The 26,673-nt window shown below is 40.7% G+C and overlaps 1 protein-coding gene across 1 annotated transcript in view; it reads right to left on the bottom strand.

The window, feature by feature from the left end:
* Window positions 1-13,820: 13,820 nt before the first annotated feature.
* The window catches only part of RPGRIP1L (RPGRIP1 like), a 121,320-nt gene continuing 108,467 nt past the window's right edge, over window positions 13,821-26,673 (bottom strand). Inside the window, 2 exon segments of the mRNA XM_030582218.1 lie at window positions 13,821-15,320; window positions 17,256-17,389. Coding sequence (XP_030438078.1) covers window positions 15,217-15,320; window positions 17,256-17,389 — 238 coding nt within the window. The 3' untranslated portion in view covers window positions 13,821-15,216.

The raw sequence follows: 26,673 nt of genomic DNA, 5'->3' as shown, positions 1-26,673 counted from the left end.
TTACCCAGGCCTGTGCTGAGGGAATAAGTGGTTTAAATATAAGAAAAAAGTAACCTAAGACAAACAACGAAACTGGAATCTAAAACCCTTTTAGAAATGAAGGAGAAGGAAATTTACATCCCTGCAGTTTACTATTACAGGATTTGCTTGAAACTGGTTTCACTAAAAAAAAAAAAAAAAAAAAAAAAAAAAAAAAAAAAGTTTCCACATTTACATTTTGATAAGCAATTCCCCCTGGAGGAGCGAGTTCTAAAATTTGCAGTTTAAGACTCTACAAAAAAAGAACAGGAAAAGATCCCTCAGAGTTAATATACCTGGTAATGTTTTCTCCTTCATTAATATGAGATTAGCATGCAAAATCAGCATGACTATAGTTACCAATAACAGGATGTAAGGTCTGTATGATACTGTACACTTTGAGCTAGATCCTACATCACCGAAGAAAAGAAAAGTTTTGCCATGAACTGCAATGGATCAGGACATGAAATAATATATTTTCCAAACAGTTTTAGTGCTGTCCCTTGGTGTATACTGATATTTTCAAGATTATGGGATTTTATAGCACTGCCTTTAAATTTACATTTCATTGGTAAAATGGCAACATCTTTTTTGGGGGGGAAAGAAGGGGACGAGTAGGTGACCAGGGGGTTATAATTGCAGCTATTTTCACTCTAAAGATTGCCAATTAGAACAGTGCAAAATGTTTGTAATTAAATCACAAACCAGGTAATTATGAACCCCAAAGTAGAGTCAGGTTTGCTGAAACATTCACAGAGGGTGATGACTATTCCTAGGATGAGTTTTAACAAATCTGGGCCAAATCACGGTTTCAAATGAAAGTCATGTAAATCTCAGTGACTTTGAGCCAAAACCAAGTAAAACTTGGCACGTTCAACTTAATTTTGGAATACCCTTGAATGTAAAACTCAGACTGAAGCAGAAAAATGGGTTGCACAGATGCACTCAATAGTGTCACAAGACTCTCCTTTCCACTAGTTCAACCAGAAGTTATAGGCTTAAAGCAGGAACCAGTGGGTAAAATTCTATGGCCTGTATTACGCAGAAGGTCATACTAGAAGATTGTAATGGTCCTTTCTGGCTTAAATATCTACGAGTATGAACTCCCAATCCCACACCTCCTTGACCCAAGAGAGACCATTCTGATTATATTTACAGACCAGTTTCTAGCATAACAGCTTTAAGATGTTTATCTGAAATATCCCTGAAACTTTTGAAGTCCAACAAATACAAATCTGTATATCTGCTACCGTAGCTATAATAAAGGGGCAGTGAACATTTCAACAGAATCTCCCTGCAGATTCCCCCTACCTTTAGCTTTTAAATTCAACCATAACTATATGCTGCTTGAGGAATGCACAAGCCTGACTTCTTGCTAGCCATATTTAATTCAAATAATTTACATCAATTCTCTGATGCAATACATTTGCCTTTTCAATAAAAATCATCAAAACAAACAATAGAAAAACCTTAACTATGGCTCTCCCTATGTCCTAAAATATAGGGTCAGGTTACGCTCTAAATTACACCCATAAAACCTAAAACTCCTGTTGCAGTTAGCACAGTCCCAACTGTAATTTTTCTTCACAACTACAGAATTTAACATAAAAAGGATTAGTGGACGTTGAATACCCTGTAGCAGTTCCTGAATTGTGACCTATATTTACATGTAATTATTCAATGAGTACAAGCATGATGGATATTGACAGAGTAATTTAAAAACAAAACCATCAGAATCATCACAATGAAAAGAAAATACATTCAGATACTACTTAAAAATTGAATTTGACTAGATGAATTTTAGCAAATATTAACAACAACTGGGTCAAAACTAGAAAAACATATAACTACCTTATACCATCATTTGTGTAGTCAATGATTTTTTTCTCTGGAGAGGTGTAGTGCTGTTCTGTCATGAAATTGAAAGTCCAGTTTAGCCCTGTAAGTGAAAAAATTGTTAGTTGATTATTTTCTTTCAGGGACTGACCATTTGCCCACTCTGAGATATTAGGGCTGAACATCATTTCCTTCAAACCTTAGAAGCAAGTCAGATTTATCCAAGAGGCTCTGGGGCGTGGTCTTGACCTTTCTCTGCCCTGGAGCCAGACAAGTACTTCCAAAGTTGTATAGAAACTCTACATTCCCATTAGTTGGTTAAATACGAATTTCTTAACAGTAACACACCTTATTAAGTATATGCATTGACTCAAAGGCCACCATGGAAATACCTAAAGAAACTCTATCGGGTGGGGATGAATGGGGAAAAGATTAGTTCTAGAAAGAGAATCGTTCAGGGAACAAATTTCCCATTGTGCAGCCTGGCTATTCTTCATATCTGAGACTTTTGGTACCTAACAAACAATAAGGAAAAGTCAGGAGGGAGGGAGGATGATCCAGTCATTAGGGTACTAGCCTAGGAATCAGGAAACCTAGATTCAGTTCCTTTCTCTGCCACAGGCTTACTTGGGCAAGTCACTTAGTCTCTTTATGCCTTGGAGATGTTAGTACTTCCCTATTTCACAGGAGTACTGTGAGGTTAAATACATTAAAGACTATAAGATGCTCAGATATTACAGTAACGTGGACAACATAATTACATAGGAGAGATGAACAGAGAGGAGAAGATAAGGTTGGACTGAAAGGAGAATGTCCTCCCATCACTAAAATGAAAAAGTAGCGCAGACTCATTATAAGGCAGTTCCGAAGCATGATCTGCAAAGATATGACTATCAAACTGGAAAAACATCATGAAGGTGATGATGGATGACAAAGAGGCAGATGATTGGACAACGTTTCATACCAGTGTGAAACATAATGTGTGGGCTCTGATCTCTTCTGAAATAGCTTTATCTATGGCTGAATAAACGCTGGTAATATAGCCTTTGATCCATCTGGCTATGCAGGATTTCTGTACATGAAGGCTCATTATTTTATCATGAAGGGAAACAATTGAAGATGTTTTCTGGAAATGGTCAGTTCTATTAACGTAAATTTTAATTGTTCTCTCTTTTAGCATGTGCATCCCCTGTCCCTTTCTCTTTTGAGCAAAACAAAAGAAAAATTATTGACAGAGAACATAAAGAGCACATAAGAATGGCCATACTGGGTCAGATCAATGGTTCATCTAGTCCAATATCCTGTCTTCCAATAGTGATCAATGCCAATGCTTCAGAGGGAATGAACAGGACAGAGAAATTATCAAATGATCCATCCCCTATCGTCCAATCCCTGCTTCTCGCAGTTAGAGGCTTAGGACATCCAGAGCATGAGGTTGCATCCTGGACCATTTTGGCTAATAGCCACTGATGGACCTATCCTCCATTAACTTATCTAGTTCGTGTTTTTAAACCCAATTATAGTTTTGGCCTTCACAATGTCCCCTGGCAAAAAGTTCCACAGGTTGACTGGGGGTTGTGTGAAGTAGTGCTTCCTTTTGTTTGTTTTAAACCTGCTGCCTATTAATTTCATTGGACATTATGTGGTTCTTGTGTTATGTGAAGGGGTAAAAAAACAAACTAACATATTACCTTTCTCTACACCATTCTCGATTATCACTTCAAAAGTTTTTTTTCTCCTGCTGATGATAGCTCATCTCAATTGATTGGCCTCTTACAGTTGGTATGGCTACTTCCACCTTTTCATGTTCTCTTTATGTGTAAATATTTTCTTGCTGTATGTTCTAGTCTATGCATCTGATGAAGTGGGCTGTAGCCCACGAAAGCTTATGCTCAAATAAATTTGTTAGTCTGTAGGGTGCCACAAGTACTCATGTTCTTTTTGTGAAAACATTGAGATAACGTTTAGTGAATATCTAAGTGAATTGACAAGCTTTTAAGCATGACCTATGTACAAAATTATTTGGTTTCTTAGGTTTCAGTCAAATTAAATAAAGGAACAAATTAATCTGATTTAATTAAGTGAAAAATGAGCCAAATTCACCACAATTATGGGTGCAACACCACACACTTCTACCAGCTTATGCCTATGATGAATTTAACCTACTGTACTTCTAGCATTTTAGAGAAGGCCACACATGCTTGGCTAAAGCAAGGCTGTTCAGTAAAGGTAAAATCCTGGCCATGCTAAGTCAGTGGGAGTTTTGCCATTGACTTCAATGGCATCAAGATATCTTCCCCTATGTCTAACTTGGCTGATATCAGGAAGTAATGGAAATGTCACTGAGAGTCAGGGTGCCTGAAAATCATTATTTAAAAAAAAAATCAACCACATTTTTATTTATTTATTTATCTGGCATAACAAAAGATAGTTTGACATACTAGCAGCTTTTAATTTTCTTAAATGGCTAAAGTGGCTGTTTGTACTTGTTTCTTGAATTAGCTTCCTAATTGTTAGTAGAATTTCAGATTTTACATAGGGATGATTTTCTACTGAGAACTTTCACACTTAAAATGCTCATCTATGCTAAAAAAACAAAAACAAAATGCAAGTCTAGTACCTCATTAACATCCTTGTTGTGAGAACACCACAAAATTGATAAGCAAATAGCCTATGCTGTATGTGCAACCAAACTACCTTCCAACGTATTCTACTTCCACAAGTGAAGAAAGGTAAAGTGCTTCAGCCAAGCTATACCCTCCATCAGGGCTCCCAGTTTCTAAATCACTGGGGCTTGTGTTTCTAAGATACGTAGGTACTTAAATATGACAAGTTTTGAAAATGTTGGCCCGTGTGTACATAAAATGATGCTCAATAATTATGTTAACATACTAGGATAAATGCATTTTAATTGATAGCACTTACGCATCTTAATTTTGAAGGGATAAAGATTTTATACCGCTGAGAGAAAAGTTGTTATTAAAAAATATTAGCAATTGTTGCTAGAAACACTTATGCACATACTTAACCTTAATCACAGGTACTCCCTCTGAAGTCAGTATGACTATTCAAATGAGTAAAGTTAGGTACCTCCTTAAGTGTTTGCAGAATCAGGGCCTTAATTTTCAATATTTTTTTTTGTGCCTATAATAGTTTACAAAATTGATAAGATATCCTATCAGTAGTATCTAAATTTTCAATAGCATAAACTTTCAAATCAGTTTTACAATGTCTTGGCTAGATTTAAAATCAATGGTCGAAAAACAAGTGATTTAAATAATTGTTTAAATTGCTTTGAATTAAACTGCTCCACCCTGTGGAAAGTGAGAGTACTGGGAGAATTCTAATCCAATGTTGAGGCCAAACAGGTTAATTTATACTTATTTGAACTTCTAAACCTTATGAATTTTAGTGGGCTCTGATACTTTATGTAGACATAAAAAAACACGTTCAGACCCTCCCATCATCCAAGTGTAGAATCATTAATAATTTCATCAAGAATTTCATCATTAAGAATCTTGCTGATAATTAACTGGAATTCTACATTAGCAAAGCCTTCAGATGGAAGGCTTGTTTCTGTTAGAATACCAATAAACATGCACAAAACCACAGTGGCACAAAAATGTTGTTAAAAATATTCAAAAAAACAGACTAAAATAGCATGAATAACAACATAACAGAGCAGCATATTCCTTTCTCCATATGTAGTAACACTGGGGCTTCCTTCCATTCACAGCCAGGAGTGTAGTGCCAGCTCTCACCCCTGTCAGCAAGGCTCTCCAGCCCACCCTCGGCCTAAAGAACTATGCTCTCTGCTACCTAGTGTTATTTAACAGCAAGCACACGATGTTTGAGTTTTGGCATCTTACTCTCTATAGAGCAGTGCAGATTAATTTGCCATCCACCTTGCTTTTCCTTAGATCACTCTTCACCCAACTCTTCCATTCCTTCCACTATTGCCTCTCTCTTTTCTCTCTCATTAACTTTTCTTCTCTGCCTCTTGTACTCTCTACCTTCTTCGTCCCTTTCCTATCGCTCTACCCCCAATCTCTTCCTACCTTTCTCTCTCTATTTCTCCTCATCCCAGGATCTTTCTTCTACTACCTCTCATTCCACCTCTGTCTAGGGTTGCCAACTTTCTACTTGCACAAAATGGAGCACCCTTGCCCCATCCCTACTCTGTTGGGGTGGGGTGGGGGTGAGGGCTCTGGTGTGGGGCTGGGGATGAGGGATTTGGGGTACTGGAGGGGGTCCAGGCTGGGACTGAGCAGTTGGGAGCGTGGGAGGGGGCTCTGGGCTGGGACAAGGAGTTGGGATGTGGGAGGGTGAGGGCTCTGGCTAGAGATGAGGATGAAGGGTTGGGTGATGCTTACCCCAAGCAGCTCCTGGAAGCAGCTTCATGACACCCCTCTGGCTCCTACGCTGGTGCTGCAGCCAATGGGAGCTGTAGGGGTGCTGCTTGGGGTGGGGGCAGCACACGGAGCCCCCTGACTGCTCCTACACATATGAGCCTTGCTTATGCTGTTGTTTCCAAGAGCCATACAGAGCCACAGTAGTCAGGGAGCCCGCCTAAGCCCCACTACACTGCCGACCGGACTTTTAGCGGCCTGGTCAGGGATGCTGACCAGAGCCACCAGGGTCCCTTTTCAACTGAATGGTTCCAGTAGAAAACCAGACAGTTGGCCACCCTGCCTCTGTCCTGCCTCCCCTCCCTGGGTTCTTAAGGAATACGTCTACAAGGCACTCTAAGCCGAGGCCTGATTCAGGTTTGAGACTAAGTCCCCTTTCCATTCACACACAAATGAGTCTGACTCAGGACTTGGGGTTCAGGACCCTGCTGGGGGGTGAGCCAGAGCCCAAGTCCTGCTAAGACCTGGGCTCGAGCCCTGTGGTTTTGCAGTGTGGATGCAGACCGGAGTCAGAGTGTGCGCAGCGCAGAGCGGGCATGTCGGCACCCAGGTCCAGCATCCGTCAGCCCTTGCTTACAACACAGTGTGGATGCTCAAGCATGGGCTGGGGAGCACCAAGTCCTGCATGCCTGGGTCCCACAGACCTGGGCGTAGTCATGTGCAGCGCAGGGCCGGTGCAACCATTTAGGTGACCTAGATGGTCACCTAGGGCACTAGGATTTGGGGGGCGGCATTTTCTTCAGCAGCGACTGTGGCGGCCGGATCTTCGGCCGCCCCAGTCGCTGCCGGTATTTAGGTGGAGGGAGCTGGGGCAGGGGAGCGCGGGGAGGGCCGCCTGCAGCAAGCAAGGAGGGGGCGGCACGCAGGGGAACTCCCGCCCCAGCTCACCCCGGCTCCGCCTCCTTCCCGAGCACGCCGTGGCCACTTCACTTCTCCTGCCTCCCAGGCTTGCGGCGCCTAAGCTGATTGGTGCCGCAAGCCTGGGAGGCGGGAGAAGGGAAGCAGCCACGGCGTGCTCAGGGAGGAGGCGGGGCAGGGGTGAGCTGGGGCAGGGTGGGGTGCCTCAGGGTGGAGAGCTGCCGCAGAGGGGGCGCCTCAGAGCGGGGGGGTGGGGAGCTGCTGCAAGGGGGGGCGCTTAAGGGCAGAGCTGCCGTGGGGGGGCATCTCAGGGTGGGGGAGGGTGGGGAGCTGCTGCAAGGGGGGCGCTGAAGGGCAGAGCTGCCGTGGGGGGGCATCTCAGGGTGGGGGAGGGTGGGAAGCTGCCGCAAGGGGGGCGCTTAAGGGCAGAGCTGCCGTGGGGGGGCATCTCAGGGTGGGGGAGGGTGGGGAGCTTCCGCAAGGGGGGCGCTGAAGGGCAGAGCTGCCGTGGGGGGGCATCTCAGGGTGGGGGAGGGTGGGGAGCTGCCGCAAGGGGGGCGCTGAAGGGCAGAGCTGCCGTGGGGGGGCATCTCAGGGTGGGGGAGGGTGGGGAGCTGCCGCAAGGGGGGCGCTGAAGGGCAGAGCTGCCGTGGGGGGGCATCTCAGGGTGGGGAGCTGCCGCAAGAGGGGCGCTTAAGGGCGGAGGGGGGAGCTGCCGCGGAGGGGTGCCTCAGGGTGGGGACGCGGGGGGGAGGGCGCAAGGTGGCAGTTTTGCCTTGGGCACGAAACATCCTTGCACCGGCCCTGGTGCAGCGTCGACAAACCCTTCGTGTCTCCCCGTGCCCACTCCGTAAGGTCCCCACTTACGCCCAGTCTGCCCAGAAAGCCCCAGCACTCCTTCCGTCCCCCCAGCCACTCGACCCCGCTCCCACCTCCAGCCATTCTGCCTCCCACAACCCCTGGCCCCAGGGCCGGACAGCTGCTCTTCGGCATCCAGCAGGGAAAAGACAACAAGCATTCTGCTGCTGGCTGCATAGGGGCCGCCCCTGCTGGAGGCAGATGGGAAGTGCAGTGTTCTCCAGAAAGAAGAAGGGGGAAAAGCCCCTGCTCAGTGCTAGGAACTGAACCTAAGGAAGTTGCAAGGAGACGCTGGGGAGGCAGCATCCCCTTCCATCTCTCCCACATCTGGCGCAGTGTTGTATATGACTGGCTTTTAACACCACGTAATGTGACAATATCCATCTCTCTCCTTCCATCATTAACAAGACCTTGGTTCCTTAAACATAAAATGTGAAGCCATAAGTGTTGCCTCCATACAGTGGCACAATCTATTCATCTTTCATTTATTTCCACAGAAGCCTCAGAGTTCAGAATACCCCATAGGATGTACAGCATGGTCCAGATCAGCACTTTACTTAGCAGTAAGAGATACAGGAACACGTGCCATTTGTAATCCCTGGACATTTAAATCCCTTGGAATCAACAATCCTCATGCCAGGTAGATCACAAAGTGCTGGATTTAAAACTATTGAGAAAATTTTTGAAGATTTGCATCACAGGACATGTCTTAGCAAAGGTACAAAAACAGGCCATTTGTACACTCCTGAAACAGGTAAAATGTGCTCATATTTCCTCAGAATTCAAACAGCCATCCAATATCCAGGAGAAAACAAAATCAGGGTTATGGGTGTGATGGGATGAGGATTTTCAGTCAGCTAAAGTGTGGGGCAAATATGAGACTTTTTAGTTGACAGTATCATAATCCAAGCAGTTATCAATGTTTCACAAAGCTGTCTCAGCGGTTGGTTTCTAAAGGTGAGATTAATCCCCCCCCCCCCCCCCCCCCGTGGGCAGCCCTCTATGGTGGGATTGTGCAAAGGGACTATCTAAGATGGAGAGCTCATTCAGGGGATCTCTGACCCCTGTACACTGCAGAGGGAGTCTCTGTGCTAGGCCTGAACAAGCCAGTGCATTAAGGGAAGAAAGGAATTGGGGAAGGGAATGGGATTCTCAAGTATGCAGAACTAGCATCGGAGAACCTATTTGTAGGAGCGGACAGTGGCCATAAAGGGTCTGTGTTGCAGACCCTTAACTTACATGCATGTGATAGGATGTGTAAATTTCATTCCCTCATGACCCCTATGGAATTTTATGCACAGTGCTCTATTAGTTAGCCTTTGAGTAGAATATGAGTGGGAATTTCACTGTGAAATAAATATTAACATTTATTTACACTATCTGATTTTGGTTTAAATGAATACAGGTGGGATGCAATATATTAAAAATGTATGTTCTTGCTCCAGTTACATTTGTCATTAGCATAATTTGCTGAACTTGTGTTTTAAAATAAGAAACACAGGCAAATTGGGGCATAGACATATCAAACCACCAGAAATAAGTTCCAAATTGGGCTACTTTTGGTATGCCAATGTAATTGTCTGTATTAGAAAAACTATAAAAAATTGTTTTAAAATGTAGAAAGACTGCTAGCTACCATGCGTTTTATTACTTTTATTTTGTTCCCTTTTCCGTTGTAGTGTCTTATGTGGAGTTTATGCATGTTCTTTGATCGCATTGGGCAAATTGCCTTATGTATGATAAATCCTGTTTTTAGTTGTTCTCTGTCATGGAAGCCATCACAGCACCTTCAGCTATGGATGCCTTATTATATTTAGGAATGAATAAACAGAGTAATCATTGACTGACTGGAATTAATGTAGAAAAAAAATATTATTTTTTTTAAGACAGACCACATTTTTCCTGGTAGTCTTTCACAGACACAATTCACTTTCTGTTGCATTAATACATAAGAAAATTATTTTGCATTAACCAAAGATGCCAGTTTGACTAAATATAATATATATATTTTTCAAATCCACAAAAATGTTAATCAGATTGTTAGAACATCTGCAAGCCTGTGTTGTGTTGTTACAGCTATTGCTGTTGGATTACTCAATAATTTGCATTTTGTTATGAGGACATGGGTGTGCACAGAGGTTCCAAGCTCACAGCTCATAATTCCAAGTATTCGTGCATTAACAATAATGAATGAAGGACATGAAGAGCATTAATCAACTAAAAAAAAAGCCCATGTGAAAATTTATCTAGTTCCTCTCTTACTCTTAACCCCCTCAACCCCCCCAAACCAAATAAATATGTAAGTAAAGCAGTAGTAAACTGGAAAATGTGTTATTACTCAAAGTGAAAAAAAACAACAAAAACCCCAAACCTGAATAAACCACATTGCTTACCATAAAACACTGTAGCTAATTTTTGTCAATTGCTTCACAAGAGTGGATGAAATTTGACACCATTACTACAGTGAGCAGTAAAACATTTAAATCAACACTAAAATGCCTCCAATCATTTATATTTCTGTACAAAATGTTAAGTGGCTGAATCAATGTTAAATTAACTGTTAACTGTACATTAACATAGTATTATGCCATAACATGGTAGAGCTACTTCAATTAAGAGCCTGTAAGCATTTCCATTATCCCAGTTTTCAGAGTTCTTAAGCCAACTCTTTACCTCCTCACACAAAATGTTCCAAACTGGATGCTAATAATTTAGAAACAGATGTTTTGTAACTAAAACCCACTGACATTACATTACTACTTCATCCTGTTAGGTGCTGAGTACTTTGATGCTGATTTAGGAAAGACCGTTGGGTTAAATTCTTACTCCATTTCAGTCAGTGGCAAATTTCTTATAGATTCCAAAGAGTCTAAGATTTGTCCTTAAGCATATAGTTAACTAAATATGTGAGTAGTCCCACTGACTTTATCTGAATCACTTATATGGGTAACATTCCTCAGCCTCTTGCAGGATCATGGTCTCAATGAATGACACTAATTTCTAATTAATAAAGTTCACTTATTTGTTAAAAAAGACGTCATTTTCAGTTCATTCTTTATTGTCTCTCTTTTAAGAGTATCTTTAGTTTACTACTACTTTCTTAACCTATAAATAGGTAAAATTACTCAGTATTAAAGGATACAACATAGAAGGCCAAATTCTTCCTTTGAATAATAACTCGGTTGAAGTCAAACATTTATCTTACCTGCTTTCGAAAATGCATGTATAATTATTTCATGAGTTAATCTGCAATATCAAAAATAAATGAAAAGCAGTGCAATACCTTTAGCATACCTTGTCAAAAGTAAACTTAAAACAAAACCCCATGTCTTTGAACTGACTGTGGTTCCTATTCTGCAGTAATGATACAGAGACATCTGCAGAGATTCAGTAAGATTCTGCTCAGGTAATGAAGTCCATCTATGCACAGTTGCAGGATTAGGGCTTAGTTCTAATTATTAGTGCCCAAAGTTTGAATGACCAATTCATAAAGTAAAACTAATTGTAAATATTTGTCCCTTTGTGGAATACACAAAAAACTGCTTTGAAATGTCATACTCCTGCATACAAATCTGAATACCCAACTATATACAAAAAATTAAGTTTTTCTTGCCTTCAAACATATTAATATATGTGGCACAATTATAGGAGGATTTGAATTTTTACACAATGATCAGTTCTAATACAAACTGAGAAAACTGAATGCAACAGCTGTTATTTGGCATAGTTATCCTTTGTGTTTTTGTGGTATTATGCAAATGTGCTGTTGTACACTGAAAACAAAATCATGTTTTATAACCAAAAATATTTATACTAATAATATTGTCTTTGGTTGTAAAAGTGCTATTGAAGTCAAGTATAGGAAACCTCAAACTCTTCTTAACACAGATATAATTTCATGAGTCATATATAATAGTACACACATTAAAATAAGTGGTGGTTCTTTGTACAGCATAATTGACAAACTGAATTAACATGATTACTGTCTAGATGCATGGGGTATTTTGTCCCTAAGTGTTCTATTCCTGAGTTACCCGACAATTTATATGAGGGGGAATGGTAGAGAAAAATTGGAACACTTTGGGCCTAACTTTGGCTTACCTGTGCATACCGACACAAACACCAGAAAACTTGCAGGAACATCAGCGCAGTTGTTGTAGTGCACAGCAAAGGAAACCTTCTGCAATCCTGGTTTCACTGTAGTTACAAGGAGCTTGCCATGCAGGCCATAACAAGTAAAGCAGAGGGGTATAATGTGGCACAGCAAAAGAGATACACGAGTATGGTTTTGACTGTACATGCCCAACCCAACCTATCCATGACCTCTCTTTACACATCCCTAAACAATTTACTCCTTTTCTAAGGCCTTGTCTAGACTAGGAAAAGTGTGTGTGTGTGAGTTTTTTTTTAAATATATTAGCTAATATGTTTAAATTAAGTACTGTTAAAAATGTTAGCACCTAGTAGAGAGTTTAACATGTTTTTTAAAGCAGCACTTACTTAAAATGTGTTTGCCAGTACATTAAAAAAAACAGTTTTGTTTTAGTCTAGACAAAAGTAGTTGCAATAGATGGAACCGTTTGCAGAAGGAGACTTTTTTCAGGCTGCTCACAGCTAGAGTCTATGCACATATTAATGATACCATTGCAGTTTCTATATGTACCTCTTTGTGTTACTTTTCCTGCACTAGTTACAATTTGGACCTAGGATTAAGAGCAGGTTGGAAATACAAACTACTTATTGCAGGGGAAAAAAAATTACACGAGATGTAATATGGTCCAGTTCATTTGCTGGGAAAATCCACACTAAATAACGTCTTACTAGTAACAATACGAAAAGAAATAGCAATAATTTTTTTTTTAAATCAGAAACTAGAAAATAGTCAACTTTACAATGAAATATGGTTAAGAACCTGAAACATATTATACGTTAATGTCGGAGTCACTGAAAACAGTTACCATGATGTAACCAAATATCAACCAGAATATACTGCAGTAATTTACCATAGAGATCGAGGAGTAATGAATTTGATAGCTTAGCCTCAGTTTCCAACTTCAAATGGTGAAGATTAAATGTTAAGGGTGTTACTGTAAATGTAACACGAACATGGTTGATGAACATGTAAAATGAATATGGCTGATTTTCTAATTTTACCACATGGTTTACTTCAGAGGAAAATAAGCATTAGTAATAATTCTGTAACTCAGTAAACAGTCACAAAAAATCAATACAACTCACACTTCTTTGTTTATGTGGAAGATATTTAGTATGGGCTGCAAGTATTGGAATAATAATATGAACCTCCTGGTAGAATACCACAACTACATTTCTGAAAAGCCACTTGGTTAATCTCAGTGTTGAATCTAGCTGTTTTAAATTACCAAAATACATAACAACAGTCTTAATGACAATACAGATACACAGTGCCAAAGAAAACTAGAAATAGTGTCCAAAATAATGAGCTAACAGCCAGCCCAAGTGACAAACATACATATGGCTGTTTACAAGGAATGGAGGAGTTTAGGAATGCAAATGCCTGAGGTCTCCAGAATGTTCCAGAGGATTGAATTATGAGGATTTACAAAGTCTGGATGAGAGCAATACTGCTCCTGTAGATGGTAGGCCCTAAAATGGAGGCATCCATCAGTTCATGTAGAATTTAGAGATATCTGTGGTCAAAATATATTCCATTGGCCTCATAATGTACATCAACAAATTAATATTGTATGGATGTCATTTCAAAGTCTCCTAAAGACGAAGAGGCACTATTAACATGATTAGAGCACAGATGGTTCAAACTGTATGCAGATATTCAAACTTGCTTTTTTGCATTATAGCTGCTTTTTTTTTTTTTTTTTTTTTGCTGTTGAACTGTAATGAATTGTCTCATAATCTATTCCATCTTCTTGCCATTAGCAGGCTTTGAATGTTCACAAATAGGAGCAAAGAACTCATTTTCCAGAGGTTTAATCACACAAAGAGCGAATGCCTAATTCTCTAAATGAAATGGTCGGTGATCACTGAAGCAGAGATTTAATATATCACGGCAAATTAGGTAGATTTTAATAAATTACTTATCTCTCTGAATACTTTACATATGCTTATGAAGAAACATAGCCTGTTTGCAAACAGTGAAAACCCACAGCCTATAAAATCCTTTGAAGAAAATGACAAAGTAAATTAAAAAATGAAATGCATTATATCCTAGTTCTCCAGAGACAATCCTTTTGCTGCATTGATTCACAGCTCCATTAAAAATATCAATTAAATCTTTCATTGAGATTGGTTAAAAGCTAGAAAATTAACTTTCCAAGCTCTTTTCTAGCCACTGGTTATCCAGATACAAGGATCATTGTATGTGTTTGATGTAAGTTTTAAAAGTGATCAAAAAACACTTGCCTGTCCCTACAGCTCAAACTAAGCGGAACAGAATCTGATTGATTCTTTTATATTTTCTTTCTGTGCTTTGATAACTGTTGGTTGAAACTGTAAATCTCTTTTACTGTATATGAAAATTGAGTCCACCTTCCCCCTCCTTCAAATCATGGTAATCATAAACAACTACTTATAATGTTAGTAGAAGGGCAAAAGTTATTTTTAAAAAGCTTGCAGTAATTTAATAAGTCTTTGCGACTAGCCTCATTCTTTATACTTAATTGACAGAAACTGCACGCATCAAAGAAAACGCATACTGAGATTTAATGTGCATAAAATGGATATTAGCATTTTAAAGAGGCAGATTAACACATTAATCCAAGTAATTTTCATATATTGCTTCTAATAAAATCTTCACAGTATAAAATTCTTAATGAGGCTAAACACAGGCATTGCATTTAGTGGGGTGATTAGGGATAACATAAAAGTATTTTTAATCAGTTTTCTAAGGCTTAAGCTTTTTTATTAAAAATTAAAAATTCAACTTGCATTTTTATTACTGTTTTATGTAAGAAAAAATGTTGAAAATGCAAATAAAGCACATCATTCAATCATGTAGGTATTAATTATTTACAAGACATTGTCCATTGTGGAGGGAGTCTTAGCCTTAGGGGGAAATATAAAAACAAACAGACTGAAAAGTATACAAAAGTTTACACCTATAAATCAAGCATCCTTTTCATATAAATTATACATTAAATATACTGTAGTAATTACAAAAATCTCATCTTCGAAGAGCTATCAAGCATGTATTTACACTGGGAGAAGCAGCATCTGTAGGCACACTTTTCTTTCATGCCTCCTAGTCATCTTTGTGTTCCTCATAGACTGAGCGCAGAGCATGGAGGGCCTCCACTGTTACTTTGAGCTTTCCAATTACAGCACTATCATCTTGTGAATCGAAAACTAGAAAGAAAACATCAGACAACAATATTAGCAATTTAATTTAGTTTTTGTGTTACAATAATTTCACTTTAGCATTTGGAAAGATTAAAAGGCACTCATACAAGGTTAAAAAATAGCTGTCAGTTCTAGTGCTCAATCCTGCAAGATGCTGAGTATTATCCACCCAACTGAAGGGGAGGAGATGGTACTCGGCACGTTACAGGATTAAGTCCTTCCAACAGTAGGATGGAGAAATACTTTAAATTCCACCTCAATAATGTTTGGTGCAAAGTTCAATTTTCAAGCTAAGAAAGCAGAATTTATTATATACCTTCCCAAATTGTTTGTTCATTTTTCATAGTAAATAAATATCACATGAGGACATGTATACGTTTAGGGTTTGATCCTGCTCTTGCTGAAGTCAATGAATGTGTTGCCATCAACTTCAGTAGCAGTAGAATCAGACCTTTGTCATCTATGCATTAGTACACAAGCAGATGAAGTGTGAATTGTCCATGTTATAGACAGCTGTGTGCATTATTGGGCTTTGAATCATGTAGCTCAGATATTAATATACAGATGACAAGTTGATGTTCTGGGTGAAGCACAATATGATTTTGACTCCAGGCTTCTTGCATGCTGTAGACAAATGTAGACAAAGACATTATTCTCCCTTAGGGTGAACCGTGACCAGATAACACATTTTTAAAACATTGACATCTTTGTCTACATTGGGTGCTTAAATGATGTTTAAAAACTTGACACTTAACATGTAGCTAACTCATTTTAAAATAGGGGCATAGGACCATCAGGAAAATGTTCTGACCCATGTGGTAGGTGGAGACAACCCTCGGGAGGAACAAAGGATGTGGGTGAAGCTGGACCTTATCCTTACGGAAGACCAAGTATGGGGGCCCAGAGATCAGGGCTCTGAGTTCCGAGACCTGTCTAGACAACATGATCGCTACCAGGAAGGCTACCTTCCACAAAAGGTGAGACCAAGAGCACGTAGCTAGCGGCTCAAACGAGGGAGAGGGGCGGAGGGGGGGGGCAGGCACCATCAGTTCAGGTCCCACTGTGGGACAGGGGGCCTAACATATGGTAAGAGAGAATCCAATCCCTTAAGGAATCAGCCAGTCCTGGCATGGGAGAATACCGTATGCCTCTGCACCACTGGGTGGAAGGCCGATATGGCCACCAAGTGCATCTTGACGGATGAGGGCGCCAGGCCCTGTGCTCTAAGGTGAAGGAGGAACTGGGCAGGGGGGAGCACGTGGTACCCCTTATACCGCACCATGGAGGTGCCACTCCAGGGGTCGCTGGGGCGCTCCCCTATAGGTACTGCTAGGGGAAAAACTTCTGACATCGGTGCATGTGGCGAGCACGCACACCTATTGTGGAAAGACATGAGTAATCACTCAAAGAACCACCAAAATTTGGCCCTTTGACACCACAGAAATGCTATAATTGCCTACAATGCATAGATAGTTATTTGTAGTAGGATATTATTGACAAAAATGTTGAATATAAAATTAATAAGTTCAGAGGCTTTACTAACATTTAAAGAAATACTCTGCTTGTACAAAAGATAAAAATATACTAGTGAGTAACTAGGCCTAACCGTCTCAGGTTTTGTAAACTGATTAATCTAATACTACTTCACTAGTAATACTGTTCAGATTTTTTCCAAACCAGGGACTGTGTAACTCTTAGTTAGAAGATAATACTAATTATGTTAAATTCTTTAAGTTTTAGGCAATACTATTTATTTTCAGGAATAAGTTGCAGGTGCAGATGAATTGTGACAATTTATTAAAGTGATACTTATGGTTCAATATTATAATAATAATTAAATAATTAAGTATGAAACCTCTTAGAGCAGAGAAGAAAAACTCTAGTAAAATTTTTAAATGAATGGATGTCAAAAGTTAAAACTAAGAACTCTGCTAAACTTACCATCAATATCTTGCTCAATTATGTCTTTTTCTTTCTGAAATATCTCCGTTAGACTGACGTAAGCAAAGCCAATGTCTTCACACTCAAGATCTTGTTCATCTTCTGGAGGGTCACTAACCACTGTAAATCGTATGCTGAGAAACAAACAAAAATTCTCACTCTTGAAATGATCCATAACACCCAATCACTTGGGGACTAAATCCAGACAATAAAAACAAACAAATATAAAGACAGAGCATATCTAGAAATTCCCAATTTAGCATATAAAACAACTTTTGATCAGTGGTTCTCAACCAGGAGTACACGTAGTCCAGGGGGTATGCAGAGGTATTCCAAGGGTACATCAACTCATCTAGATATTTTGCCTAGTTTTACAACAGGTTACATAAAAAGCATTAGCAAACTCAGTACAAACTAAAATTTCATACAACTTGGTTATATTGCTCTATATATTATAGACTGAAATGGAAGTATAATATTTATATTCCAATTTATTTATTTTATATGCATATCGTAAAAATGAGAAAGTAAGCAATTTTTCAGTAATAGTGTGCTTCTGTATTTGTATTTTTATGTCTCATTTTGTAAGCAAGTAGTTTTTAAGTGAGGTGAAACTTGGGATATCCAAGATAAAGCAGACTCCTGAAAGGGGTACAGTAGTCTGGAAAGGTTGAAAGCTACTGCTTTTGATTAGTGCTTCTCAACACTTTCCATAGCAGAACTCAATTTTTCATAGCACATCATTCAGATACACCTCCACTGCCTTCCCAGCTGGCTGAGATATGCCTCTCCTGCTCCAATTAGCAATACGGGAAGGACTGGTCATTTGTGACTCCAAGTTGAGATCCCGTTTTCATAAGGTGACACCCAATTGTTGTTCACATGGTAATATATTGAGAGAGGCAGAATTGCCTACAGGACTGAACATAGCTCTCAGAACCAGGAACTTCTAGATTCTTAGCTCATATTGTTCAATCACTTCACCATTTTATAAATTAGGAAACTGAGGTACAGAAGTGATTATTCCCATATAACTCTCAGAGCTTTTTATGAGCACTCATGTATGTATAATGCTTTGAAAACGTAAAGCACTATTGTGCTTTTTACTGTGATGACCTTTATTTGCAATTTGTTTGAAATGGCAAATAAACTTTGTCTTCAGGTGGAGGGGGAACCTGGAATAATCAATTTCCATGTTATGTTTTTAATCTTAACAGGCATAAGTATCCTTCAGGCTGAAAATGATTCATTAAATATCATCTGAATTTTGCTGGTTAAATCTTTCTGTACTACAGAAAGCCATCAAGCAGACGATCTGCTGCTTTACTTAAGCACATAATAAACTTTAGCCACACAACAAAATGCAAAGGTCACATTCTCTTGGCATTATACTGAATCATGATAAATAGATGGTAGAGCTATAGGGGCTGGGCAAACCAAATAATAAATCAGCCAGATAGCAGAAATACTAGCCATATTCAGTGAAGTAGTAAATCAACTGCAAAATATTCAGCTGTAAGATATTTGGGAATTTCATCTGTAATAGTTACTAGAAGAGAATATTCTAGCTAAGAAAAACACCACTATTTCTTGTTCCAAAACAACAACAAAAGCTAGAATCCAAAGCCTGCTGCCCCAGAAGAACATCTCTGTAATGGAGTGTTATGTATTTGGTGTTCAAAGCTGAGTAATAACTAAATCCAGTAATCATGTATAAATACACAGCAAGTGCATCTCCATATGGATTTCCGGCATTCATTAATCTGAGTCCTTCGTTAGTTACCATGGTCAGTAAAGAGTGGTTCTTGTCTTAATCAATAATGCTATGATAATTTCATAAGGGTACAAAGACACTTATTACAATTTAAATAGAAAAAAAAAATCCGTTCTGATCTTCTCTTTACCTGTCCTCACGCTGTTGCAGCTGAATGCACTGAATACTTGATACATACCTGCCAAACTTTTTCCCTATTCTGTTTCCTTTTGCTGTGCCCTACCCAGAGCTGGCTCTAGGTTTTTTGCTGCCCCAAGCAAAAAAAAAAAAAAACCCCTCTGAGAGCACAACTGCCAAATGGAAAAAAAAATAAAAAAAGGGGTGGGGTGGGGGTGACCGGAGTACCGTCCCTGGAATAGTTCCGCCCCAAGCACGTGCCTAGAGCCGGTCCTGGCCCTACCCAGTCATCCCTGTCTTTTTGCCATGTCCCATTATCAACATCCATAAAAGAAAAAAAATCTTAATTTCCCTTCTTTTCCCTCTGCTCTCATGCTGCTGCCCTCATCCCCCTGCCAAATATAGCTAATATTTTATCCCCATTACTGTGTACCCACTGTATGTTTTAAAAAAATATCTAAATATAGTGTATTTGGTAAGACCTCTGAACACAATTTTTATCCAATCCAAATAAGGGAATACTTGCTCATCCCTAATGTCTAAGCACAGCAGCTATACAAAATATTTGCATATCTTCTGCAAACTTAAATTTCAGTCACTGCATCCAAGTATTACTTTCCTTCTAAACATATAATTGTAGTGTTCTGTTGGAGCTGACTTCAATTAGTGGCTTGTGCAACGGCCAAAAACACTGGGACTGACCAAATGACAGGAATTCAGAGCTAACTACTCTTTTGATATATCTTGGCAAAGTTGTTTAAACCATGAATCCTTGTAAACTTTACCACGTAAAATTTTGTTCAATAACCATGATCCAAAATGAGAAAATCAACTTACACGAAATTCAGGCCCACAAGAAATGATACCTTAAACAAAAAATAAACAAATCCTCCTAAAAGCCCTTAACAATATTAGCAACCACTGCAACATGCTTTTATAGTGTTGTATTTTTGCTGCTATAACTAATAAATATTTAGTTCATTTACTTAAACACCTGTTTTTAGCTAACAACAAACATAAGAAAATAAGAAAAAAGGGGGGGACAAAAAAGAAAAATACCTCAGAAACTAAATTAAGAAGGCAGAAGATCTGGCAGATTATGATGGATACAACTCTAAAATCTTTGGTATAGAACAAAGCAACAGAAGCAAATAAATAAAAAAAAAAAAAAGCAAAAATGGAAATAATTCTTGGATACAAAAGAGAATGTATCAAATGAATGTCAAAGAAAACTATTTAAACTCTCTAAAAGACAAAGGCGTGTTTGGAATACTGTGCACTTATTCTTAAAAGTACAGAATGCAGCCGAAGTGATTCAGCAACTATGGTTACTCAAAAACTTTGAGAAATCAGTTATGTGATTGGGATGGTGAAGACAGAGGAGGGAATTGTGAACCAGCACAGTCATTACATCACTGTGGCACAGAATACACAGTGGCCAAACTCAACCTTTGTAGGGTTCTTTTTTATTGGCAGTTAAAATAGCAAAAACACAATATATCGGTAAGATTTCTTATCCATGTGAGAGTGTTCCTAGTGTTTTCCTCTAGGTCAAGCGTTCTCAAACAGGAGGTGGCGAGGTTATTAAATGGGGGTCGTGAGCTGTCAGTCTCCAACCCAAACCCTGCTTTGTCTCCAGCATTTATAATGGTGTTAAATATATAAAAAAAGTTATTTTAATTTATAAGGGAGGGTGGCGGTCACACTCAGAGGCTTGCTAAGTGAAAGGGGTCACCAGTACAAAAGTCTGAGAACCACTGCTCTAGGTTCTCTCTCACAGACTCTAGTTCCCTCTGCTCAGAGAACCACTCCCTACATTCCCTTTCTGTGGTTTAGTAGGCTAATCTGCAGTACTACCAATGAGTCAGCAGCAACCAGTCGGCATTTCCAGGCAGAGTCCACTACCTCCTAACAGGGTAGGCAAAGAGGTTGCCACCTTATCAAAGGTACCACTGAGAAATATTTTATAAAAATTCCAAGGGAATAGAGGGATAAAGGAATTTTCAACAGAATTTCTTTAAACAGGGAGTACTCCATATACAGGACTACTATTGGCAGCAAGAGGAAATTAATACATTATTAATTATTGTTCCAAGACCCAACTCCACAGTGCTAAGCACTATACACATCTGTGAGAAAAAGATAGTTCTTGCCCCAAAGAGCTTACATTCTGCATTCAAGACAAGAGACAACAGGTAGAGACAACTTACAGACAAAGGTTTTTGGGGTGTGGGGGTAGTGGGAAGAGAAAAAAGGTAACGATATGACAATTATTGTAATTGTAATGGTCTGTGATCAATAGGTGTCAGCTACTTAATCACTGTTGATTGATTTGAAGACTTCATGGCAGAGGTGGATTTCAATTACAACACAGAATACAAAGTGTACAGTGCTCATTTTGTATTTTTTTATTACAAACAATTGCACTGTAAAATGATAAACAAAAGAAATAGTATTTTTCAATTCACCTCAGGCAAGTGCTGTAAGTGCAATCTCTTTATCTTAAAAGTGCAACTTACAAATGTAGTTTACTGGTTACATAACTGCACTCAAAAACAAAACCATGTAAAACTTTAGAGCCTACAAGTCCACTCAGTCCTACTTCTTGTTCAGGCAATCGCTAAGACAAACAAGTTTGTTTACATTTAAGGGAGATAATGCTGCACACTTCTTAATTACAATGTCACCAGAAAGTGAGAACAGGTATTTGCATGGCACTGTTGTAGCTGGCGTCGCAAGATATTTACATGCCAGATACACTAAAGATTCATATGCCTCTTCATGATTTGGCCATCATTTCAGAGGACATGCTTCCATGCTGATGACGCTTGTTAAAAAAGTAATGCGTTAATTAAATTTATGACTGAACTCCTTGGGGGAGAATAGTGTGTCTCCTACTGTTTTACCCACATTCTGCCATATATTTTATGTTATAGTAGTCTCGGATGATGACCCACCACATGTTGTTTGTTTTAAGAATACTTTCACTGCAAATTTGACAAAACACAAAGAAGATACCAATGTAAAATTTCTAAAGATAGCTATAGCACTGAACCCAAGATGTAAGAATCTGAAGTGCCTTCCAAAACCTGAGAGGGATGAGGTGCAGAGTATGCTTTCAGAAGTCTTAAAAGAGCAACACTTTGATGTGGAAACTACAGAACCTGAACCACCAAAAAAAGAACATCAACCTTCTGTTGGTGGCATCTGAATAAGACAATGAAAATGAAATGCGTTGGTCGGCTCTGAATCGTTATCGAGCAGAACACATCTGCCAATCTGCCCTGGAGGAAAATTCCTTCCCGACCCCAAATATGGCCATCAGTTAAACCCTGAGCATGTGCGCAAGACTCCCTAGCCAGCACCCAGGAAAGAATTCTCTGTAGTTACGCAGATCCCACCTCATCTAACATCCCATCACAGACCATTGGGCATATTTACCTGCTAATAATCAAAGATGAATTAATTGTCAAAATTAGGCTATCCTATCAGACCATCCCCTCCATAAACTTATCGCTTAGTCTTGAAGCCAGATATGTCTTTTGCCCCCACTACTCCAGAACTTCACCCCTCTAATGGTTAGAAACCTTCGTCTAATTTCAAGTCTAAACTTCCTATTGTCCAGTTTATATCCATTTGTTCTTGTGTCCACATTGGTACTAAGCTTAAATAATTCCTCTCCCTCCCTGATATTTATCCCTCTGATATATTTATAAAGAGCAAGCATATCTCCCCTCAGCCTTCTTTTGGTTAGGCTAAACAAGCCAAGCTCTTTGAGTCTCCTTTCATAAGACAGGTTTTTCATTCCTCAGATCATTCTAGTAGCCCTTCTCTGTACCTGTTCAAGTTTGAATTCATCCTTCTTAAACATGGGAGACCAGAACTGCACACAATATTCCAGATGAGGTCTCACCAGTGCTTTGTATAACGGTACTAACACCTCCTTATCTTTACTGGAAATACCTCGCCTGATGCATCCCAAGACCACTTTAGCTTTTTTAACGGCCATATAGTCATCCTGAGATCAACCAATACTCCAAGGTCCTTCTCCTCCTCTGTTACTTCCAACTGATGTATCCTCAATTTATAACCAAAATTCTTGTTATTAAACCCTAAATCCATGACCTTGTACTTTTCACTATTAAATTTCATCCTATTACTATTACTCCAGTTTACAAGGTCATCCAGATCTTCCTGTATGATATCCCCGTTCTTCTCTGTATTAGCAATACCTCTCAGCTATGTGTCATCTGCAAACTTTATTAGCACATTCCCACTTTTTGTGCCAAGCTCAGTAATAAAAAGATTACATAAGACTGGTCCAAAACGATCCATGAGGAACTCCACTAGTACCCTCCTTCCAGCCTGACAGTTCACCTTTCAGTATGACCTGTTGTAGTCTCCCCTTCAACTAGTTCCTTATCCACCTTTCAATTTTCATATTGATCCCCATCCTTTCCAATTTAGCTAATAATTCTCCATGCGGAACCGTATCAAATAATTTACTGAAATCGAGGTAAATTAGATCCATTGTGTTTCCTTTGTCTAAAAAATCTATTGCCTTCTCAAAGAAGGAGATCAGGTTGGTTTGGCACGATCTATCTTTTGTAAAACCATGTTGTATTTGTCCCAATTACCATTGACCTCAATGTCCTTAATTACTTTCTCCTTCAAAATATTTTCCAAGATCTTGAATACTACCGATGTCAAACTATCAGGCCTATAGTTACTCGGATCACATTTTTTTTCCCTTTCTTAAAAATAGGAACTATGTTAGCAATACTCCAGTCGTACACTACAACCCTTGAATTTAGTGATTCATTAAAAATTCTTGTTAATGGGCTAGCAATTTCATGTACCAGTTCCTTTAATATTCTTGGATGAAGATTATCTGGGCCCCCCAATTTAATCCCATTAAGCTGTTCGAGTCTGGCTTCTACCTCAGATGTGGTAATACCTATCTCCATATTCTCATTCCCATTTCTCATCCTTCCATTATCCCTAAGTTCCTCATTATTCTTATTAAAGACTGAGGCAAAGTATTTGTTTAGATATTGGGACATGTCTAGATGATCCTTAACCTCCACTCCATCCTCAGTGTTTAGCAGTCCCACTTCTTCTTTCTTTGTTTTCTTATTTATATGACTATAGAACCTTTTACTATTAGTTTTAATTCCCTTTGCAAGGTCCAACTCTACATGGCTTTTGGCCTTTCTCACTTTATCCCTACATGTTCTGACCTCAATAAAAGATGGTTACTCACCTTTGTAACTGTTGTTCTTCGAGATGTGTTGCTCATATCCATTCCAGTAGGTGTGCGTGCGCCGCGTGCACGTTCGTCGGAGACTTTTACCCTAGCAACACTCGGTGGGCCAGCAGGGCGCCCCCTGGAGTGGCGCCGCTATGGCGCCGGTTATATACCCCTGCCGGCCCGCCGCTCCTCAGTTCCTTCTTGCTGGCTACTCCGACAGTGGGGAAGGAAGGCGGGTGTGGAATGGATATGAGCAACACATCTCGAAGAACAACAGTTGCAAAGGTGAGTAACCATCTTTTCTTCTTCGAGTGCTTGCTCATATCCATTCCAGTAGGTGATTCCCAAGCCTTACCTAGGCGGTGGGGTCGGAGTGAGACGCTGCGGAGTGCAGAACCGCTGAGCCAAAGACGGCATCGTCTCTTGATTGGGCCACGACCGCATAGTGAGAAGTGAACGTATGCACTGATGATCAGGTAGCTGCGCGGCATATCTCCTGGATGGGGATGTGTGCCAGGAAGGCGGCTGATGAGGCTTGAGCCCGAGTAGAGTGGGCGGTAAGACGGCCAATCGGGATGTGGGCCAAGTCGTAGCACGTCCAGATACAGGATGTTACCCATGATGAGAGCCTCTGAGCTGATACAGGCATACCTTTCATACGCTCCGCCACCGCTATAAATAACTGGGGCGAGCGCCTGAAGGGCTTTGTTCTTTGGATGTAAAAGGTGAGGGCTCGATGGACATCCAGGGTGTGAAGCTGTTGGTCCCTGCTTGATGCGTGCGGCTTCGGGAAGAAGACCGGGAGGAAGATATCCTGATTAATGTGGAAGGCCGAGACCACCTTGGGGAGAAAAGCCGGATGCGGGCGTAGCTGCACCTTGTCTTTGTGGAAGATTGTTTACGGGGGGTCCGCCATCAAAGCATGGAGCTCCGAAACCTGCCTGGCCGAAGTGATAGCCACCAGGAAGGCCGTCTTCCAGGACAGGTACAGCAACGAGCAAGAGGCCAAGGGCTCAAAGGGTTGGGGCTGTGAGCCAAGCCAGAACAAGGTTGAGATCCCAGGTAGGGGAAAGAGGCTTAACCGGTGGGTATAGGCGCTCCAAGCCCTTAAGGAATCTCGAAACCATCGGGTGAGAGAAGGTGGAACTGTTCGCCTCCCTTTGATGGAAGGTGGAGATGGCGGCTAAATGCACCCTTATTGACGAGAGTGCCAAACCTTGTTCCTTGAGATACCACAAGTATTCCAGGATAAGAGGGATCGAAACGGCCTCTGGAACTAGGGAACATTGTGCACACCAAAGAGAAAACCGCTTCCACTTGGCGAGGTATGTCGTCCTCGTGGAGGGTTTCCTGCTTCCCAAAAGGACCTGTTGGACCTGGGCAGAGCAGCGGAGCTCAGATTGGTTCAGCCAGACAGTAGCCACGCCGTCAGGTGAAGGGACTGCAGGTCTGGATGGTGAAGCCTGCCGAAGTCCTGCGTTATAAGATCCAGGCAGAGTGGCAGTGGTATCGGAGTCGTTAGGGATAGATCGAGCAACATGGGATACTAGTGTTGCCTCGGCCATGCGGGGGCTATCAGTATCAGTCTGGCCTTGTCCCTGCGGAGCTTGAGCAGGACTCTGTGTACTAGGGGAAAGGGTGGAAAGGCATAGAGAAGACGTCCCTTCCAGGGGATCAGGAATGCGTCCGAGAGAGAGCCCCGGGAACGGCCTTGAAGGGAGCAGAATACCTGGCATTTCCTGTTTTCCCTGGAGGCAAATAGGTCTATTTGGGGAAAGCCCCACTTCCGGAATACAGAAAGGAGAATGTCCAGATGGATGGACCATTCGTGGGACAGGAAGGATCTGCTCAGGCGATCTGCGAGAGAGTTCTGAACTCCCGGAAGGAAGGAGGCTACGAGGTCTATCGAGCGGGCTATACAGAAGTCCCACAGTCGCATCGCCTCTTGGCAAAGGGGAGAAGACCGTGTGCCCCCCTGTTTGTTTATGTAATACATGGCCGTTGTGTCGTCCGTGAAAATCGCAACACAACGGCCCTGTAGATGGTGTTGGAAGGCTTGGCATGCCAAGCGGACCGCTCTCAGTTCACGAACATTGATATGCAGCGCCAACTCTTGCGAGGACCAAAGGCCCTGGGTGTGAAGGTGCCCTAAGTGTGCACCCCAGCCCAGGGATGAAGCGTCCGTCGTTAACGACACCGAAGGCTGTGGTGGGTGGAACGGGCGACCGGCACACACCAGGGAAGGTGTCAGCCACCAGTTGAGGGAGTCCAGGGTT

Source organism: Gopherus evgoodei, chromosome 12, assembly GCF_007399415.2.
Source record: "Gopherus evgoodei ecotype Sinaloan lineage chromosome 12, rGopEvg1_v1.p, whole genome shotgun sequence".
Classification (NCBI taxonomy): domain Eukaryota; kingdom Metazoa; phylum Chordata; order Testudines; family Testudinidae; genus Gopherus; species Gopherus evgoodei.
The sequence above is the reverse complement of the archived record's forward strand: the minus strand, read 5'-3'. Positions and strand labels throughout refer to the sequence as shown.